The sequence below is a fragment of the Carassius auratus genome, chromosome 5 (assembly GCF_003368295.1).
Source record: "Carassius auratus strain Wakin chromosome 5, ASM336829v1, whole genome shotgun sequence".
Lineage (NCBI taxonomy): Eukaryota > Metazoa > Chordata > Actinopteri > Cypriniformes > Cyprinidae > Carassius > Carassius auratus.
The window spans coordinates 13,894,133-13,917,190 of NC_039247.1; the positions used below are offsets into that span (position 1 = coordinate 13,894,133).

Sequence of the window (23,058 nt, forward strand, 5' to 3'; positions counted from 1 at the left end):
CTCGGTGTTTATCTGAACACAACACTTTTAATGGCTCTCTGACGCTGATATTCTATCTCCAGCAGCTAAAGCAAGAACACATAAATGGCAGAGGGCAGACAGCGTCACAAATGGGCAGGACTTTCACCGACTACATGTCGTCACAGTCTGGAACTGCTTGCGTGAAGAGACTGTTAATGTTTTTTGTAATTATAAAACAATGAGTGAGTGGATTTTTACCATTATAGGCTGGATGTTTTCACACACTGCGGCCACACAACTGTCTCCAATCACATTATAAAAGTCATTTTTGCATTCTGTTTCACAGTTTCACAAGTGACAATTTCCCTGATGATTTTGTCTTTCACTTTCTGATGAAAAACCATGTGTGTGTGTGTGTGTGTGTGCGTGTGTGTGGCTGACTGGTGGTCAAGGTTGATGTGCACATTTACTTGGAAATGACATGGTTCATTTTCCTTATTCCAGTGAATGCTATATAGTTCTAGATTTTATCAAGGTTGATATTGTGAGATTGTTGAATAAAGGATTACAGTATTAATGATCTTTATCTGTTCAAGACAACTTGGTGTTTAAAAACCAAGGAGGGTGTACTTTACTGCTTCACTGATAATGATAACTGCTATCAGTCAATTTTAATTCCATACTTAAAACAAATATGACTGTTACATACACAAACCCATAGTTATCTGAAGTTCCAGGCAGGCTTTTGCAGGAAACTGCCTTATAAGATGAATACAATGACAGTAATGTATTAAATGTTCGAAAATTTCCATTCCATTTACTTTCATTATTATTAAAAAAAAAAAAATTTCATGTTCTCAGATCATAAATTAGATGGTGTAAATGAAATATGCTAAAATTTAAGTCCCTAATTCTATCAATGAATTAGACATAATAAATCATAATAAATAAAGTCAAAATAAAGATCTGCTATCTACCGGCCAGCAAAGAAGCCTTTTGTCAAAAATCTAAAAGAACTGTCATTATCAAAGTGCAAAACACAAACTAAGATATTTTGAAGAAACTTTGAACTTTGTAGTCCATAAATGAAAGTAAACAGGGGCCAAAACAAAATTTTCCACGGAAGAAAAACAAAGACATACACTGTAACAGATTTTTGTAATTTGAACAGTATTTTACTGTAATATGTACAGTATAATACTGTTAAATGTGCCAACAGTATAATACTGTAAATAGCAAAGGATTATGGGAAAATATAAGTTTAGTACTGTAATTATTCTCTACTGTAAATCGATTTACAGTAGCGACAATGCCCGCGAAAAACTGACCAATGACAACCGAGACTTCTTTTCAACGGTTTTTTTTTTCGGTTGGTTGGGACAACTGAGGAAATACTCAACAAAAAGGTTAGTATTGTTTCTGTAATTATTTTATTTAAAACCGAGATATTTTCAAATGCAGTCACTTATTAACAGCAACCTAACACGAACCAGTGTTGCAAATTGAGTGAGTTGTGAGGACAATATTCCTGTAGTGAAGACTTTTTTTCTGCCTGTTTGTCAAGGCCTGAGGTAATGTTACCATTGTTACTGCCGTTATCATTATGACAACTTCAACGGGGTGAATAAAGTTTACATTGACTGATATTTAGTGACACAGAAACAAAATAAGCTTTTTTTAAATGCTCCTCTGCCTCTTTAATGTAAATTAGCTAAGCAGGAGGACTCTGTGGAAACTTTACGTTAACAGCAAACTATCTTGAAGTACAAAAAGAAAACGTGAGGCCACACTAAAGACGGAGGTTGTATAACAGTATTTTGAAGTGAATATTTCGTTTTCATTTAGTTTTTTTGCTGTTAGAACCGCGGAACGTCGGAGGTTTGGAGTTGCTTGGAGTTCTTTTCTGGCGGTTACCGTCATCTGAAGAAAATGGTAAGCTAACAATAATTCAATGAGGAAAAGCTGGTGATTATTATACCAACGTTGACTCTTATATTAAAACGTTAACATAATCTGAAAACTGTCATTTCTATCTTTAACATACTGTTTAAAAAAGCAGCAGTCAAGATGGTTGCGCAGTTTTGTGTGCGAACACTGCAAGTTATCTGTGCGAACGCATTACAGATTTTACCACCGTATATCATAATGCATAGGAACCTGTCTAATTTTAGGTTCAATGGTGGTTTGCCGACTTGTCCTTGTAGTTTTCAGATTCTGTCTGCACTAAAGTCACACATGCTTCGTAAGCACACACAACCAAATAAGGTTAACTGCAGACCTGCTCAAACGGATGCTGTGATTTGTCAGGTTGTGGGATGCGAGCATACTGTACATCCCCAAATTTTCCTAGCTTCTGCGACCATTTAAATTGGCATATAAGAGATGGGGAAAACGTTACCTGCCCCTTTCCCAACTGTGAAAAACATTTTCATGTAAAATCATCTTTCACATCTCACATAAGCAGAAAACACAGAGAATCTTTGGAGAACCCTGTAATAATAGATGCTGATGCATCAAACTGTAGACATGACAGTGACATCCATGATGACAATGACATCCATGATGACATTGTTGTGCATTCTGAGGTTGATGATAATTGCAATGATAAAGACGAGCATCCGACGAGCTGGATGGCGCCTTGAATGGCAGACACCGCCGTCGGTGTATGAATGAGTGAGTGGATGGGTGAATGTGAGGCAACTTGTAAAGCGCTTTGGATGGCCATGTGGTCTGTTGAAAGCGCTATATAAATGCAGTACATTTACCATTTTAAAGAAACATTTTTGACAGAAGACATATTTCAAGAGGAATTTTAATTATGTGGCACCTGAACAGGTGTATACAGGTAAAAATTCCAAAGGAAAGGACTGCTTTTTGCAGGATGTTCCAGTAAATGAGACCCTCAAAGCACTTTTGAGCCCTTGAGTCAGTCAAAGCACAGTACATTGATGCAAAGACACACAGACCAGATGACCCACATTTACTGGAGGATGTAAGAGATCGCAGGATTATAGTTTCTTAAGACATTTCTAAAAGACTATTACTGTTTTTGTATTCATATGTCATGCATTTGAGGTACACTTTAATTTTCATCATCATTTATGATCAAACTTCTATTTTGCAAGATAGGCAGACAAAGATATCACAGAGTGACATATGCTTATAAAGCACATTGAGAAGTATTTTAAAACAAGATGCAAGTATGTTCTCTATATATGTAATTAATTTCTCCCAACCTTATGTTAATTGCTCTACTTTTAGGTCACTGCAACTCCAGCAGATGCAGAGAGAAGCCTCTCTCTGCCCAGTACCCCAAGACTGATTGCACTTGGTAAGTCTATTAAAAAGCAATTTTAATTGATACTATGGATGAGATTAAAGTTGGTCAACATCTACCAGCAGACAGATACCCGAGAGCTGACTGAACGTCTGCTCTTGTGTCAACATAACATGCATGCATCGCGGTGCTCTTGTGAACATGTGTTGAAGATTAATATTTTGTAAATAAAGTGGTAAATTATGTTTAATTATTTTAGGCAGCAGCCAATCCAACCAGGCTGTACATCACAAGCTCTTATCCTAAAGCTTTTAGGCTGCATTTATTTGATCAGAAACACAGTCATATTTTTAAATATGATTGCAATTTAAAATAACTGTTTTGTATTGAAATATATTTTAAAATGTTATGTATTCCTTTTTTCATTACTCCATTCTTCAGTGTCACTTGATTCTTCAGAAATCTTTGTAATATCGTACCCTTGGAATTATAAGGTTCTATCTGACATTTTTGTCAAAATTTAGTTATTTACATATTTTTATTCTGTGGCCACTTCTTTACATTATATGATGTAGTTTTTTTTTTTTAAGTTATGTACATTTTGGAACTTTTTATTTAGAAAATAAAAGGTGCTTTCTACATGGATTCCAAAAATTTAAAGCTCAATATCTCAGAACTGCTCAGAACGCAGATAGAACCTTATAATTCCAAGGGGACGATATGTTGACTTTCTGCTCAAAAAACATTAAAATTAAAATTTAAAACAATAATTTTAATTTGACGCGTGTGAGACACTGCAAAAGACTTGAGTGTAGTAGTCATATGTCTTTCTCTAGCACATTTTAAACAAGTAAAATATCCATTTTCAACTTTAAATACACATCATGACATAACATTGTGTATGTGAGTGAGTGGCGTTCACACCAAATGCGAAAAGAGCGTCTGGCGCAAGTGATTTTCGTGTTAAAGGGATAGTTCACCCAAAAATCTAAATTATGTAATTAATAACTTACCCTCATGTCGTTCCAAACCCGTGAGACCTCCTTTTATCTTCAGAACACAGAGATATCTTAGATTTAGTCCGAGAGCTCTGTCCCTCCATTGAAGCTGTGTGTATACTGTCCATGTCCAGAAAGGTAAGAAAAACATCATCATAGTAGTCCATCAGACATCAGAGGGTCAGTTAGAATATTCTGAAGCATCGAATATGCATTTTGGTCCAAAAATAGCAAAAACTATGACTTTATTCAGCATTGTCTTCTCTTCCGTGTCTGTTGTGAGAGAGAAATTAAAACAAAGCAGTTTGTGATATCCGGTTCGCAAATGAATCATTCGATGTAACCAGATCTTTCTGAACCAGTTCACCAGATCGAACTGAATCTTTTAAATGGTTCCAGTATGCATAATCCACAAATGACTAAAGCTGTTAACTTTTTTAATGTGGCTGACACTCCCTCTGAGTTCAAACAAACCAAAATCCCGGAGTAATGCATGCACTCAAACAGTACACTGACTGAACTGCTGTGAAGAGAGAACTGAAGATGTTTTAAAATTAATTTATTGATTTTACATAAAATAGAATAAAAAAACTGTGAAAATATAGTGCAATCAGTTCGGACATTGTACAGTGCTCAATCAATAAATGCACAGCTAAACAGATGAGTTTTGAGTCTATATTTAAATGTGACTAGTGTTTTAGCACATCTGATCTCTTCTGGAAGCTGATTCCAACTGCGGGCGGCATAGTAACTAAAGGCAGACTCCCCTTGTTTTGTGTGAACCCTTGGTATTTCTAACTGACTTGATCCTAATGATCTGAGTGGTCTGTTAGGCTTATATTCAGTGAACATATGTGCAATATATTTTGGTCCTAGGTTATTTAGTTACTTATATACGAGTAAAAGTACTCAAAAATCAATCCTAAATGTAACTGGAAGCCAGTTTAAGGACCTGAGGACTGGTGTGATATGCTCAGATTTTCTGGCTCTACTCAGAATCCTTGCAGGTTTTGAATGAGCTGCAGCTGTCTAATGGTCTTTTTTTTTTCCACTAAACTGCTTTGTTTTGAACTCTCTCACAACAGACACCGAAGAGAAGACAATGCTGAATAAAGTCGTAGTTTTTGCTATTTTTGGACCAAAAAGTATTTTTGATGCTTAAAAAAATTCTAACTGACCCTCTGATGTCACACGGACTACTTTGATGATGTTTTTCTTACGTTTCTGCTTCAATGGATAGACTGAGAGCTCTCTGCCTTAATCTAAAATATCTTAAACTATGTTCCAAAGATAAACTGAGGTCTCAAGGGTTTGGAACAAAATGAGGGTGAGTTATTAATTACATAATTTACATTTTTGGGTGAACTATCCCTTTAAGTCAATGCAAAGACGCCGTTTACGTGCATCTGGAGGTCCTGCGGCGCGAGGCGTTTAGCACGGTACGGACGCGCGAATGAGGCGAACTGAGCGTCTGGCGCGATATGTGCGAGTGATTCAAGGGTGAGAGCGTGAAGAGAGAAAGATAATTCTGATTAGTCCTGAGGATATATCGCATTTAGGCTAAAAATAGGTTCAGCGCTTATCGCGGTTTGGAAAGAACCTGCATCTTGCAGTACATTTTGAACATGGAAATATAGCGATTTGGCAAGAAACGTTGATGGAGCAGCAAATAGGGTCAGTACACAGCAAAATTACAAAACATTGCAAAATTAAAAAAAAAATTTTTATGGCATTCATCATGTTTTGGAAAAGAGCTTTTCATATATAAATTTTGACTTGACTGACTTATAGGGTTGCCATCCGTCCCTTGAAATACGGAATCGTCCCTGCATTTGAGAATAAAATAGCGCGTCCCATTTTGAATCAATACTGGACGTGGTTTGTCCCGTATTTTCCGAGTTGTCTTCAATGCAGCATCTCATGCAGATCATCCCACCGGCATTCTGTGAAGACTCGTCCGATTCTGCCCCTGATTGGGTAATACTCACTGCCATCATTGGATTGATTGGTTTGTTTCAGGTTCACAGCCAATCAGAGTCAGTGGAGGGCGGGTCTCTTGGCAGAGAGTCGATTTGAAAGAATGGTGGAAGCTGCTCCAGATTATTTTTTAAACACATTTTAAAGTTTTACCGATTTGTTTATTATGGTTAAGGTGTACAGTCAGACACATAAGCATTATTTTAATAAGAGATAAGAGAGATATATTTAATAATTAAAATACAGTGCCTATGTGAAGCAAATAAACAACTTAACTAATTTAAACAATTGCATTCTTCAATAGGCTACAGTACAATTAAGAATAGACTATATAAAATAGATTAACTTACCAAAAATAAAAAGAAAATAACAATAATTGTGTGTTTTACATGAATTTAGAAATGTTTGTAGATCAGTTATTTATTATGTGGTTTCACTGTTTGGATGGTGTTACTGTCTGCAAACAGTGACAAATATTTTATCCAAAATCTGTGTTCACGCCACCTTATACAATTACTAAAGTTCATTAGCAATTAATATTTTTATGAAAACATGTTTTAAGTTGTGATTTACCCTTATTTTTCTGTATTGAAGGTGGCAACCCTACTGACGATTTAAGATTCAAAATCTCTTCAATACAAAAACATTCCCTGTGTGAGTTCCTGTGTTTAACACGAAAATCCACTTGATTGCTAATGTGACATTGATTTATACAACAGTTCAACAAACAAAAGGTATTAATATTAAGTGATGTTCATTTTAAACACAGTAATAGTCAGTATTTTTCGATACAAAAAATGGCTCCAACGAAAGCTACTGCAGAACAGCACCACACAGTAGTGTTTGTGAATGAATCTGCGGCTTTGAATAAATTAAGAGAGCCAATAATTCAATGATTCATTGATAATTACAGCCATTTGCTTCCTTACTGAATGAATGAATGCCTCACAAATAAAGATAATGACTTGTTGCGACGTACTGGGGGTTTTAATTTAATATTTAAAGCATCACTTTGTTTTTACCATCATTGCATATTTCTCTATTGAATTTTTTATATTTTTTATTTAAAGCATTATTTATTTTATAAAAGTATTTGTAAATGTAAAAAAAGCAAATATTAGGAGCAAATATTGACCCTTAGTGAAAAAGGTGTAACTGCAGAGAGGGGTTACGCAGATGGATGTTAAAAGCCTCAGGGGGTACTACTCTAAAAATTTTGAGAACCAGAGCCTAGAGACATCACATCCCAGCATCAACATTCCCAATAAATTATCTAAATTCCCAAACCACTGTTAATTTAAACAGAAAAGCAAAAATAGACTACTATGTTTGATTTGGCATGGCAGAAAGCACGCAAAGAGCTGTCTCTTTATAATCACTAAAAAGTGTCCCTCATTTTAATTGCAACCTCACAAAGGTTCATGATAATCTGTCTAATCTGTTCATAATCTGTCTACAATGTATAATTATTTATTTATTTATATAGTACATATTGCTTTTATTAACATAAAACTGCATACAGCACCATGTTATGACTGTTGGGAAATCAGTGGTTTGATAAATGTGTCTTTTCTTGTGCTTGCAGGTTCATTCTGAGAATAAACCCTGATGACACCAAATGCCTAAATCACAAAATCAAAATCACAGATCAGCCGGGCATCTGGAAAAAGGGTGCAGAGAAAAATCGCCAGCCTGAATCCTCTTGTGACATCTTTCATCAGAGAGCTTGTTGAATTCGATTGGCCAAATTATTGAAAGAAAACACGACTAAAACATGTTTTTACTGTTTGATTTGTTCTGCTTTTCAGAATGTTTTTCAGAAATTTTTAGCCATGTTACAAATACACAGGATGAATTCAAACACATTTGTAGAATGTACTTTTTAAAGTAAATGTTAAATAATGAAATAGTTAAACAATAAAACAGCACATTTTAATGACAAATGTTCATAAGAACTTATGCATTTTTGGGGGATTAAAAAATGTATAGTTTACAGCTAGTGGTTTTTCATTCATTAAACATCAGTTACACCTGTTGTTAATTTCATTAATTGGTTCGTCTTTTTATACTCTGTGTTGGGTTTTGTTGCTTTGTTTTCTGAGTATTTTCAGTTCTATATTAAATAAAACTTTGACTGCTGCGATTAGATCAGTTTCATCCAACTTTATTGCAACCTTACCAGTGACATGTAGATTAAAATTTTATTAATTTTGTAACAATAAAGCAAATGAAGCTAGACCCAAATCTACAAAAAAAGTCTGAGTAATATGAAATCAATTCTAGTACTGTAAATTAAAATACAGTACTTGTACTGTAAATAATAATACAATATTCAGTATTATTACTGCATATTAAAATACAGTACTTGTACTGTAATTGAAAAATACAGTACTCATACTGTAAATAGTAATACAGTATGCATTATTATTACTGTACATGGAATTACAGTAATGATACTGTAAACTATTTTACAGTAAGTTACTGGCATCCAGCTGCCAGTAAGTTACTGTAAAATTTACAGCAACCCTTTTACAGTGTATGTTTGCACAACAAACATCATAAAGTCATAAAGTGAGCAGGGTTTGGATACCTCACTAGGATCCATCAACATCAAATCAGTAGGGTACAGAAAATTAAGTTGGTTTACTATTGGAGGACTGTGGCTTGATAAGATATGAATGTATAACATTATCAAAACAACACTGCTTGTTGCCTTAGCAATAATTCTCTGAATACAATAACTCCCTGTTTCACAGAGTTCTTCATTGGTACTATACTGTCATGATGGTCCACCCAAACATCACCGTTCCAGTCACGGTACATATTCACCAGGTCTAGTCAGCATAGGAAGTGATGATAACCACCATGGGTGCTTTAATGTTTGTTCTGAAGGAACTGAACAACAATGTTAATATGTTTTGTAACTGCATATCTGTTCACAGTGGTGGGTGTTTTACAGACTTCTTGTTGATTGTATCTATTGCAAAAACGTACACAAATTAGGATATAAATTCAAGAAAAATGTATTTTATTAGTGTATTTAAAAGTTAGCACTTTTTTTCCCAAAGTGTATGAATGCTCTTTACTTCTGATTTCTTCATTATGTAATCAGAAGTAAAACAAACTCAAATACTGAAAGTCATACATCCAAGTGAAACAGCAAAAAAGCTGATAGAAAAATAAATGTGACAAGATCACTGGCATTTGAAAACCCATTGATTAAATTGGCAAGATCACTGGCATTTGAAAAATCATTGGCATTTAAAAAAAAAATATCTATGAGTAACTTTAAGTGAAACACATTATATGTGTGTGTAAACACATCACATAGTAGTACAGTGGCTTGGTAAACAAAGTAGTTCATACATTCAGGTCAGTGCCGTGGTTCATTTAGGTCTCCGCTAGGGCTGGGCGATATATCTAATGATATGATCATGCACATTTAATCAGTAAATCTGGTTCTGTGATTAGTGCTAAATTGCCATCACCTGCTTTTAAATGGAGCGGCACTTAATAGACACAGCCATAGATCACTGACAAGCTACACAATATCACGTTCATTATCGCAGATTAATCGTGTTCGATAATGAACATGATATTGCGTAGCTTGTCAGTGATCTACGGCTCTGTCTATTAAGTGCCGATCCATTTAAAAGCAGGTGATGGCAATTAAGCACTAATCACAGAACCAGATTTACTGATTAAATGTGCATGATCATATCATTAGATATATCACCCAGCCATACATATCTATTTCACAAGATTACTGGTTCTATCAGCTATCACTTTAAATGCACTAAGGGTGTTCTCAGGTTTGTTTTTCTCCAAGTAGAGTGCTTTTACTGTAGTTTAAGACTGCTAAAACAGTAGTTCAGCGTAGCAGGTCATACGGAGCATCACTTGAAAATAGGGCTGAGGATAGTGGGCATGGTCTTGTTGACCTTTTCCTTGTATAATGTATAGAGGGCATCCTTTTTGATGATTTTTTTTATGCAGCTGTGGAAACAGCAATGAGTTTAAGAGTCAATGTAAAATCGGTGAAGAATAAACATCAAAGAATCTGTAAATGCATCTGTATATTTCTAAATCTATTGGCCACATACTTACATCTTCTGTAATATCCACAATGAAAGACATAGAATGCCAATGCCAATGACGACCAGGCCCACCAGAGTGAGATATTTCCATGCTGGGATGTATTGAGTTTCCTTATCTTCTGATGGTGACAGGAGGAGAAAGTTATAAATGATCCAATCTAACATTAGACCATTTAAATGGAAAGGACTGTTTACAATCTAATTAATCATTTCTGAAGTTCTAACATCCTGGGCTGTGTTATATGAATTTTCAAGAGCACTTTGAATTAAAATACAACTATCTTCAAACATTCATGAACACTTGTCAATTAGAAATGTTTCAGAAGATACAGAAGATCTAACCTGTACACTTTTTTTGGCTCCAGTCACTCCAAATTCCTCCATCAGCACAGTACATGTTCACCTTTGATCTGATTCGGAAGCAAGTTGTCTGACTTTCTACCCCTCTCAGAAGGCCATACGATGTGTCCGCTAAATTCTGAATAACCACTCTTTCCTAAAGGGCAAACAGACACAACATGGGTGCTTTTGGCAGTCTTAATTCCTGCTCTTTTTGATATTTGTATTGGCACACACTACCTAAAGCAAATATTGGTTTAACAGTGTATGCCAAGATTCAGGATGAAATAAAAGTGAATGGCAGTTGTTCATGAAGACAAGCGGTGTTTACAAATTACTGGATGTTACAAAGCTATAAAAAACGTTGTCATCAGTGTTCCCCAGTCCCTTCTCCCGAAGGCATTTTGGATGTTTCCCTTATCTTATATGTCTGATTCTTATCAGCCCATAACTAAAATCACATGTGTAAAATGTGAGGCACCTAAAATATGCAGCAACCAAAAGGGTTTGCAGAACAGAGCCAAGGATAATGTTTATTTTTTCATCGAACTGCACTGGACAGAAGAAATAAAGATTAAAATACCTGCTTCTCTTTGCCATTTTCCATCGCAGTGCTGCTTTCCACCTCATATTCCAAGCAGTGTTCTGGCACCTGACCACTAGGAGGTGACCAATCTAACTTCAAACCTCCATCAGTCTCCGACACATCCATAGTGGAGACCACTGCTGGTTTTACTGCCCAGAGAAAGAAAGTGAGAAGAAAAGGAGGAATATGTTCTTTAAATGCACTTTACTATTGAGTCAGACCAGGTGTTTATTCTGTATATGTCCCTAGTTAGCCAAGTTGGCAGATTCTAGACTTATTGTGAGCTTTACTCAGACAAGTATAAAGCAGCGTGTAGTTACCATGGTTTTGGACCTCAATAGAAAAGTAGGCCGTTCTCAGACTTCCTGCTGGAGAGGATCCATTTACACATAAATTAAACTTGGAGAACTCCAAGAGCAATTCTCGAGGAAACCTGCATCCCCTACGACCCTCGGGTAATACGATGTATTCTGGACACTCCTTTGTTTCATCCATTTCCCTGTGCCTGGAAAAACAGATATACATTTACTCATCAAGTTAAGTCATTAAGTGCACTTATTTTATCATTCAAAATGTGAAATGTCAACATAAAACTTGTTTGTTTTTATGTGCATCATAAGACATCATTAGAAAGAAAATGATGCATGCGATTGACCATTGCAAGAAATTATGCCTGTATTCAGAGTATGAATAGATGCTTGTGTTATAAATGGTATTTTGACATCATATTGAAGATTCCGTTTTATTGTGATCTGTTACATAGATTTACTGAAAGAACTAGACGCTGACTCATTCCAGCTAAGCAGTTCTGTCTTGACTTGTAGTGCAGTGGAATGCAGCTATCAGATCCTAGTGGATCAGAACCGTGGCTCATGTTAAACCTTGCCAGAAGTAACTGTGTGAGCTGCATACTCTATTGAGCATAGCCTTTCATTTCCCCCCACAGAACAGATAAAACAGCCGAAGCTTTTACATCTGAACGGTGAACACTAGAAGATCTCTCAATTCATTTAAGTAAATATATTTGTGCTTCAACCTGTCCTCTCCTCCCCCTGAAGGCAGAAGCCCTTAATGCATCTGTGAAATCATTTGGAATGCATTAATGATGTTTGTAAGCAGCATTTCACATGGAAGTGCTCACCAGTAATAGAGGTAATGCTGTGAGTTCGGAGGCTGGACAGGTCCTGGCTTCCAGGTGCATTCCATGTACTCCTTACCATAGAAGACACATTGGAAATCTCTTATTCTTGATCCTGCCACACCTGAGACAGGTGATAACATGTTTAGTTTAACAAGTGATAATTAGTAAATGACAACAGTCAGAATAGTAATTGTAATTTTATTGAATATTGTGATATGCTATATTCTAGCAGTATGGATAACAGTAGAATGCAGTTCTGCTTAGAAATGAATGAAGCAACTTGGTTTCCTCGAACTAATCAATTAAAATTATGCAGTTATTATCAAATTTAAGGTAAAATGTAATTCAACACACAGTTAGGCCTACATTGCGATTGATTTGATCAATTTCATAGAAAGACTCTAAATCGTGCATCAGCTGGTTCACTCCTCAAAAGCAATTTCCTTGAAAACAGGACATTCTATTATGAAAATATCTGTGCAATAGATCCCAGATGGATGTGTTTAGGCTAGCATGTTCCTATTTTTTTTTTTTTTTATTATTGTAGTTTGGTTATGCAATATACTTCAGATTAAAAAGGCTGGGAACAGATAAACAGAAAATATTCAAGTGTCAATTCAGGTGGCTACACAAATGTATAAGTCTACAAGACCAAAGAATTGCGCCAACATTTTCACATTTACGCAATCACTTACAGTAATTTTTTTGTCTGCAATTACTATCTGACTGATGTTTTTCTACCTAATTTGTATTTTCATCATCTGATGCTCACAATCAGATATCGGCAGAAAAAGCACACATTTACAGTTACCAGCATGACTGTGGAAATTCTCCATTTCCCATCAGCCATGAATATTGTCACCAGCATATGTATCAGTAACAGGAATTACAGAGATTAGTAGCTCGACTGCTCATGTGATCTCCGAACACAATGAGATGACCTGCTATGTCTAAAAAAGACATTTCCTGAGTGATTGTTTTTAACATATTTTTCAAAAGTAACTATTTTTAGATGTAAAATTACTATTATTTTTATTTTTTATTTTTTATTTTTTTAAGAGAGGCAGCTAAGCAATGTAAGGAATACAATTAGGGCTTCAGTTGGATTCCTCACAGTCACAGTATATGGCTGATCTTTGCTCATGTTTGCTTCAGTGGGATTGAAAGGTTTCGAGTCTTTACCTGTAGGTTCAGGTGCGTGCACCCACTCTCTCTCCTGCCCTTGGACTTCTGTCTCATTGGTGCAGGCACACTTCAGCACAGTGAGGATTTTCACCTTGACTGGTTTCTCAAGGTCAAACTGAGCAGAGTAAGTCAGCTTGACAGTTCGGACACTCTGCACAACACAAAAAACAGGGCAGTTTTGAGTCAGAAATATCTATGTTTGTAAGAATAATGGCATGATATAAATATATATATAAGGCATGAAATGCGGCTTAACTTTGAAGATGTTGTAAAACAAATATGTCTGTCTGAATACTAAGTACATCACCCGCAGGGAGTTGTTCTCTCTGGAGGGTTGCATTAAATGAAACGGATTTTGGCTCTGACAAGGAGTTCCATGGAACTGACTTAAGTTTAATAAGTTTGTGAGATGAGCCTGAGAAATGAATGCTTACGTGCTAAAAATAAAATAAATGAGACTGTGTGCATGCGTGCGTGCCTGTGTGTGTGTGTGAGTGTGTGCTCTTGTTTTTGTGACACATCAGGACACAACTCTATATAATGACATGGGTATGACACAGGTATTACAAGGAGAGGGGGACTTATGAGGACATAACCCATGTCCCCATTTTTCAAAAGGCTAATAAACCATACAGAGTGAGTTTTTCTGAGAAAGTAAAAATGCACAAAGTTTCCTGTGAGGGTAAGGTGTGGGGTTGGTGAAGGGCCATAGAATATACAGTTTGTACAGTATAAAAACCATTACGCCTATGGGATGTCCCCACTTTTCACAAAAACAAACTTCTGTGTGTGTGTTTTGCGAGTTCTCGAGGGTTCCTACCCTCCATCGTTCCTCGTAGGTGTCATAGTATCTGAGCTGGTATCGTACTGTGCATCCTGAAAGGTTCTGGAGGCTGGCTGGCCGAGTCCAGTGGATACTGAGGTAACCCAGGAGGCCAGGGTCCGTTATCTCAATATTAGCAGGTGGATCCACTGTGGGAAATCAACACTGTATGTCTATGAACAACGTTAACTCTACTTACTACTCTTAGCTTACAGACAGACAAAGCACGTGCATTAAACATCCAGCTCTAATTCTAAACTCAATTCCAATCCCATGAGTCAAAATGTTTGTGCGTGTATGAGGGTAACCGTTGTGAAATCCAGTCAACTCAAAATTCTTAGTAATCTGTGATACAAAGTCATGCTAAAAACCTCTGTGTGTCTTATCATACAGTAAAGCTAGAAAGGAAATGATGTCAAAAGGAAATAGAAATGGTGTCATAATGTTAAAGACATTATTAGGTTAACTATTTGCTATTAGTTTACCTACTGTACACTCTAAACAAGATGGTTCTATAAAGGTTCTTTATTCATACTAATTGTTCTATTTATAGTCATATCGTCCTAAACAACCGTTTTATGCTAAAATGGTTCTTTTTGTTAAGTGTTTAGGGCTGTTGTTGTTTTTTTGTTTTTTTAAACCTGTAACGATCCGAAGATTCTCTCAAAGCCACATCATTATTGATTTGGGAACTCAGCCATCCAACTCTCAACATGTACTTGAAATTCTTCTTAAAATGTCCATACATTTTACATTTCAATTTGTAACTGACTTTCTACCAGTTTTTCTCTTTTCAGTTTTTATTTTTATTTACCAGAACATGTGTAATCAACTGTAACCAGCTTAGTTGAGCATATTTCTCCACTCTTCTCCACTAAGCAAGTAAGTGACAGAGATTTAGCTTTCTGCATTGTGAAGGGCTCACATACTGTCCATTTTAGCCTTCATAAACTTAATAGCTTTTACTTAAACAAATGAAAGAGACACGCTGTGACTCTAGACTCATTCTTTCTACCCACACAGATGCTGTTGCATTCCACAACCTCATCAACTGCAGAGGAACTATCACGCACTTACCACAATACACACATTAGGATTGAAGTAAAGATATCACAGACGACTGGGAAGATATTTCACTGGAACATGGCATTCATTACATTTATATTGTGCTTTATTTCTTAATGGATGCATTCATGTTAAGTGTCTATTATAATTTATTAATGTAACTAAACCGTAAGCTATTTTTACTACAATTTCTTATGGCAATAAAAAAGTAAATAAATAATTGATCTTTTATTTAATGTAAAAAATTAAGTATAAGACCAGGTAGAAAAAGCGGTAAAGACATAACATAAATAAATTGTATATAAACTGATAAGAATAAAAATAAAATTAAGATTCTTTATAGCCCTTTCAAAGCTTGGCTCATCATATGAAACTTATAAAAAAGGATTATTTTTAACAGTTCTACTTAAGAATCTATAATAGCTCGGATAAAAGTCATGTTGAGTCAGAATGACTAGAACGGTACCATTTATTTTTATTTAGTTATTTTCTTTTAAATATATAATTTCAGTGGAACTAGCCAGAAAGCTTACCTGCCACCCCGCAGGCCGTGACCTCTGATGTAGAGACTGGATCTTGAGTCAGCAAAACCAGAGTGAATGCACAGAGCCATGTAGGAAACTTATTCAGCAGCAACATGTTCTTCTGAAGGTAATTATCAGGATCTAGAGAGGAAAAAAAACATTAAACCTTTACATCAGTTGTCTCTCTTCACACTTGTTTTTGCTACCTTTAGGGTGATGTAATATTCAATCATGATAAAAGAGTATATTGTCTTTAAAAAGGGTGGTGTTTAGACCACCCACGCTGTCGCCGACTTTTTTTTCCCCATGTGGTTGGAAAATGAATAACTGCATTAGGTGTGGCTCCTTTATTTCCCCAGAACAGTTTGGTAGAGCTTGCTTAGTATCAGCTCTTTGGCATCCTAACCTTAAAACAGCTGTTCTGCATCACGGTGTATGTGACAGAATACACGATCTCGCCTTAAAGAGACAGTTCATTCAAAAATGAATAAAAAAAAAATGTTTTTGCAGACCATGAAAGAAGGGATTTTGATACTGGTAACCAAACAGTTTGGTTACTTTACTTTACGCTACTTTAATATTGCATGCAAGAAAGTAATACAGGTTTGGAATAACATGAGGGTGAGTAAATGATTCGGTGAACTGTCCCCTAAACACATTCCCAAATCTGATTTTATACACAAATAGAGAGGAAGGTATTTACTATGTAAATATAAATGGAGCATACATGAAAAAAAATTACAAAAAAGTTAATATCTTGTTCGAATCTAATGATGTTACATAAACAGAATATGTTTTATTTTTATATAATATTAAAAACACACAAATATAAAATTTTCATTACGTTTAAAATGCGAGATTAAATCGTTATACAGGATTTTTTAGATATTCAATATCAAGGTGTTCAGAATCATTTTAATTTTGTAATTATGTTTTAATATATACAAAGTATAATGATTAAAGAAGCAAACTCAATTTTGTCATAGCTATAGTTTGATTTGTTCTTTTTAGCAGATCTTGTTTTGAGTATATATATATATATATATATATATATATATATATATATATATATATATATACACACACACACATAAAAAATGCCTTATAATGTATTAATTATATTGTATAATAAAAGCTGCTATTTTGATAAACTTTTCACAAATATTCATTAATGTTGATATCTGCACACACAAAACACAAATATAGTTTATATATAGTTATAGAGTGGAAAATTATCCACTCAGTCAACCTAAATTCAGCCTATACATAAAGCAGATCTGAACATGTGCTGAGAAAGAAATCGGGTAAAATATCCACACATGATGAAGAAATAACTTATTTTATGCTACTATAGCACAAAGAACAGGTTAAACAAGCCCACTTACTGTCACTGCTCTGTAATAGAAAGATCTTGATAGGATGAGCCCATATAGGTGCCTCAGGATGGTCTGAATGAACTTCTCAGTGTTCTCAGATTTTGTTGGATACAGCAGCACCCTCTTATGTGACTCACTGCATACTTCAGCATAATTCACTGCCTACCTAGTGCACAGTTACAGGGTTTTTCTTGAACAGCATACACCTCACACTGTCAAGATAATAAGGCTAGTTCCATTGAACATTTTAATGGTTTTGTCATTGAGTGTGAACTGTTTAAATAATCCTGTTGGTAAAGGTTTGTTATAAAGCAGTCGTGTTATTCCAGTGTTCTGCATTTATGTCATGCTGTGTGAATCAGCATTGTTAGGCTATTGTGTTTACTTTGGCTTCCTCTGTTTATTCACTTTCTCCTTGTTTGTTGAAATATGGCCACGTTAAGACAGCAAGAAAAACACATCGTCTTTCAAAGACTTTTCACAAACCAAACCTTTTTGCAAGAGGAATGTTTGTTGAACATGAGTCTTTCAGTTCCCGAAAGTACATTTCTCTTTTTTTCAGCTTCAAATGTCCCCTCTGGGTTTTATGCTGAAGGGAAATATGTTGGCAATTACCTTTTTGATAAAAAGTGACAGAAAATTGACAAATAACTTACAGCTTACAGTGTAGCCTTCAATAGGATACAGGCTATATAATGCAGCAAGTTTATAGCTTTTATAAACCAATATACCAAGAAGCATGAACTCATTTCTGTTTTGCTCTTTCTTTAATCCATTTTTTTTAATTTTTTAAATAATATGCAGTACATTTAACAGTTGCGCACACACACACACACACACACACACACACACACACACACACACATATATATATATATATATATATATATATATATATATATACATACACACATTCACACACACGTTTGTTTTTGTGAAAAGTGGGGACATCCCATAGGCGTAATGTTTTTTATACAGTACAAACTGAATATTCTATTGCCCTTCACCAACTCTACACCTTACCCTCACAGGAAAACTTTGTGCATTTTTACTTTCTCAGAAAAACTCACTCTGTATGGTTTGTAACCGTTTTGAAAAATGGGGACATGGGTTATGTCCTCATAAATCACCCTCTCCTTTTAATACCTGTGTCATACACATGTCATTATACAGTTGTGTCCTGTTATGTCACAAAAACAAGAGCACGCACACGCACACACACACACAGGTTCATATCACATAAATATATCTGATAAATACAAACGGTGTTTGAATGACTCTTTTAAGTTATGCTACACTGATTTGACATTTAAAGCTTTAAATAACAAGAGCTGCAAACAACATCAAATTAATAGTCTGCTAATTTTTGTTCACAAGTGTAGCTTGAGAGAGCACAGCCCTTCCTTCCTGACCCCCTGCTTTGGTTGATTCTCTGGAAAAGAGATAATTGCTTTCCTTGGAAAAGGATTTATACTTCAATAACAATGTAGCGGACATACAGTCACATCTCATACTAATAATTGTAAACAATGCTTTTTTTTAGTTTGACACTTAAGAGAGTGTCATGAAGAATTGTGTTCCTGCCGTGAAGAAGCACAAAGGAAATGACAAAGGACACGATGAAACACTGTAAATTATCAATTTATTCCAGTATTTTGACCTTGGTTTCATTTGGTTGCCTTTTTAGGAAACATCCTAATGTGTTGAAACCGGTTATGTACATGAATGATGCTATGATCCAAACATGCAATCAAGTTGTCATATACAAAAACATATACATACAGTACGCACTGCGCAGGAGGGATCTCAAACCTGTCTATTACTTTTTAATCAAAACGTCTTTTTACAAACTGAACAGCTTCTCACAAAAAGGAATGTGAATCAGAGCTGAAGAGTGATTATTTCAAAGCTTGGTCACGATGGAGTTTAATTGAGGAAAAAAAGGGAACATGACTTCATTAAAATAGGATACTCCTCTCATTGAAGTGTAAATGTGCATACTCCGTACAAGCGGTCTACTTTCCCCCCACAATGCAGTAAGTGTCATGAACCCTGATTCAGCATTTCTTTTGTCAATCTGAGGTCATGTGACAATGATTATCTCTGCTACAGTTCAATCATTATTCTTGCATACCGAGTACTAAAGCATATTATTAAAACACTAGCATGCAGTATGCAGTCTATACCTTCAAGCAGGTGACCTATTTCAGAAGTGATGGCAGGGGAAGCGTATGAATGACAAATGGCTTATTGGGAAATTGTGTCATAAATATAAAGGCAAGCAAACAGAAACAGCTAAATTAGAGGGTGCAACTGAGTGAAACTAAAAGAAAAACATTTTCTTTTTTTTTTAACGGGACCTGTAACCTTTAGAAAACCTACATTCTTGGCTGAGATTCTGTCGAGGAGGCAATAAAGCCTGAGGAAATGCTGTCACCTATTCATCCATCACAAAGCTGTGGAACCGAACCAGATGTATCTGCCATGGTGTGTGTAGCATGATAGGGGAGCGAGACATTACTCATCTCAACAAAATCTGGGTCCTAAAACTACTTTCCAAAGAAAAGGTGTCAACAGCTGCTCCTGCTGCCAGCAGAGTATAAAATGACGTTTTGAGAGGAATAAATCAATGAACATTTTCTCTTCAAAACCCTATCACAATATGCTGGAAGCAGTTAATTAACTTTGGACGCATCCTCCGTCTGGAATGGCGTAATCTTTTTCTTACACAAATGCATCGCTTCACTTCAGAAGGCCTTTATTAACCCCCAGAGCTGTAAGGGAGCACTTTTTATGGATGAACTTTATTTTGCCTCAAAATCTCGGCCACCTTTCACTGCCATTATAAAGCTGGGAAGAGCCAGGACATTTTTTTTTAAATCTTCTTATTGTACTTGTCTGAAAGAAGAACACATAGGATGGCGTGAGGGTGAGTAAACGATGGGGTAATTTTCATTTTTAGGTGAACCGTCCCTTTAAGACATCATAACAGCATTCACGTTTACATGCACCATCCACTTGTGCAGAGCAGAGCAAGCATTTTCAATTTTTCTTATGGGAGTAAAGCTGCACGATCACCTGATGAATTGTGGGATTGGCAGACAGCATTAAGAGTGCCGAGAGCATTAAAAAAAAAAAAAAATGTGTAGAAAGATCAAGTAAAAAACACTTATGATGACAATTAAATTGGTCATGCACTGAAATAAACAGTTCAGACATACTTTCTACAGACACACCCCGAAGTGGAGATATTGTAGTGTTTGGAGCGGATTCTGCTGCTGTAATGGACATTTACCGTAAGTCAAATTAGATGACAGATTGAATTTAAAGTGGATAAAAATGAGGCTGTGAGAGACAGACTTACTTTACAACGGTACACTGTAGAATTACCCAAGCTCACATAGTTTTCAGAACTTAAAACCTTTAAAACTGTTTTATGGAGTTTGTTTACTAAGCTTTTTTATCAGAAAAACTTTTCATCAGCTGAAGAGTTGTTAAACAATCCCTTGAACTCCTATCCCTCACAGCCTTGTTTACACTCCTGTCAAGTATTATTATAAAAAAAAAAATCAAAAATGTGAATGCTGATTCTGCATCTGATCTTCTACAAATGACTTCCTCACATAACTGGCTTTCTGTTGTGCATGTTAACGAAGAGTCATACAGAAACTGACTGCAAGCAACTTCCAGAGCAACAACCCGTTAAGAGGGCTGCTCCAATTTCCATGTATGGAAATTCATATATTACACTCAAGAATCAGATTGCTGATTTTTGAGGTTGATAAAGAAATAAATAAAACATACAAAAGTACATAAAGGTAAATAAATAAAGTCCATGATAAATTAAATGCAAACTATTTACACATATTTGAACAATTTCTATAAACCTTCAGTTTACACTGTGGTGAATGAACGGCGGCACATCGAACCCTTTAATTGACTTCACTCAATTTTCCAAGTATCAAAGTCTCTGTGTTCTTACATGAGAGATTTGAAAAACAAAACAAAAAAAAAACTAATGTGAACAAATTTAATCGTTTAATAAAATGCACATCTATCATTAATGGATTGTTCTTACTCTGTAATTATAATTAGGCTTTGCTAATGTAGGTTTTGCAAATGTTTTTAATTGGCCTATTTTTAGGGCAAAAACTTCACATACGTGCCCAAACCTGCACAACAGTCTAAAATGTAGCACAATGCATTTACACTGGTACTTGCGAAACGTTATCATGTGGTGAATTCTTGGCACACGTAAAGCACTTAATAAAACCTGTGAGAAAAACAGTCATGGAAAAACAAACATTTGGCAAACGCTGGCACGTACGTAAAAGAACACAAAAAAAGCCTTTGTCCTGTGCAGGCACGTGAGCAGTGTCTTCAGTGTTAAAACCTTCCAGGCATGCCGAAAGAAAGAAATACTCTCTAATGCACTGCCAGTGACTCACCTGACAGCAAAGACCAATTTTATGGCAATGCCTTTGTCTGTCCTTTCCAGGTGTCCTCGCTGCAGATCTGGTTATTACACACACATCAATACATGTCTCTGTCCCACTTATTTCTTCAAGCAGACAGGAAACAGTCAGAATGTAACAAGATGTCTGACAGCTCTTAGAGACTTCATACAGGAGAGGGGTGGAGTGACATTGAAATATCATCTTCCCTCTGCTCCAGATTCAGTCAGATAGCTGCGGGCTTTTCTCCTTTCCTCACCCGTTGGGGGTTCACCGTCCAAGAGAAGAGTGAACATGAGAGATGAGAAGAAGATACAAAAGAAAGGAGACAGAGGTGTCCAGCATTAAGAGGGGACAGACGGCATTGCCAGCTGTGGAATAGAAACAGGTATTTCCCCTACGAATGAAATGTGTACATTTTCCCTCATATAGGGCACAATACTGGAGCTTTAAAATGTCTAGACCCCTTGATAGAGGCTTATAAGAGGTAGGCGGAAGCTGGCCTGTTCCCCACAGCTGTGAAGGGTCATGACTTCCCCATAGTAAGTCAAAGATCAGCACTGAGAGTGAGGAGTGAGGATGAGGTGGTAAGGCAGGATAAAGGGATGCTAGTGGACGTCCCATGATCCAGCGATGCTACATGGTAGAAAGTTGGTTGGGTTTTGAGGATGGAAGATCCAGCAGTGCCTGGACAGTGACACCGACCTTTACCAGACCTCGCTCCTCCAGGATGTGATGCGGCAAACACAACTTGTCCTGTTCAGAAACACAAGGAAATAAATATAGATCTATTGCAGATTTCAAATTCTAATAATTGTAAAAATAAAAAAAGGCATTTTAAAATATATTTAGTCATTACTCTGTATATTCAGTGTCACATGAAGCTTCAGAAATCATTCTAATATACTGATTTGCTGCTTAAGAAACATTTAATATTATTACAAATGTTGAAAACAGTTGTACAGCTTAATATTTTTGTTGAAACCATGATTCTTTTTTGGTCTTTAGGTTATTTTATAACATTATAAATGTCTTTACTCTCACTTGATCAATTTAATGTATCCTTTCTGAATGAAAAAAAATGTTTTATGCATAAATACACCGCTTACAAGTGCACAGCAACTCCAATTAACTTAGTTAAATGCAGAATGTTAAATCTTGCAGGGTTATATCTCATAAACTATCAATATTTCTTTAGATGATATTGTACTTGTAAAATATGAATTTGATACTGATTTAAAAAAGGAGATACAAG

At 35.8% G+C, this 23,058-nt stretch overlaps 2 protein-coding genes across 10 annotated transcripts in view; both read right to left on the reverse strand.

Annotated features, from left to right (window-relative positions):
* Positions 1-9,064: 9,064 nt before the first annotated feature.
* On the reverse strand, positions 9,065-17,489 carry LOC113076690 (interleukin-13 receptor subunit alpha-2-like). Of its 2 annotated transcripts, none has more exons than XM_026249382.1 (10): positions 17,359-17,489; positions 15,983-16,114; positions 14,382-14,533; positions 13,559-13,712; positions 12,377-12,497; positions 11,556-11,740; positions 11,233-11,384; positions 10,653-10,806; positions 10,321-10,426; positions 9,065-10,209 (listed from the first exon to the last, which is right to left on the reverse strand). In XM_026249382.1, the coding sequence occupies exons 2-10, from the start codon at positions 16,086-16,088 to the stop codon at positions 10,110-10,112; spliced, it is 1,230 nt and encodes a 409-aa protein (XP_026105167.1). In that variant the 5' UTR covers positions 16,089-16,114; positions 17,359-17,489; the 3' UTR covers positions 9,065-10,109. The 2 variants fall into 2 exon arrangements, with proteins under 2 accessions (XP_026105167.1, XP_026105160.1); XM_026249375.1 differs by having other exon boundaries at positions 10,321-10,429.
* Positions 17,490-18,974: 1,485 nt separating this feature from the next.
* LOC113076705 (leucine-rich repeat and calponin homology domain-containing protein 2-like) overlaps positions 18,975-23,058 on the reverse strand; it is a 66,215-nt gene continuing 62,131 nt past the window's right edge. For all 8 annotated transcript variants that reach the window (XM_026249436.1, XM_026249403.1, XM_026249394.1 and 5 more), the window contains one exon: positions 18,975-22,559. In XM_026249436.1, coding sequence (XP_026105221.1) covers positions 22,440-22,559 — 120 coding nt within the window. In that variant the 3' untranslated portion in view covers positions 18,975-22,439. The remainder of the gene's footprint in view (positions 22,560-23,058) is intronic.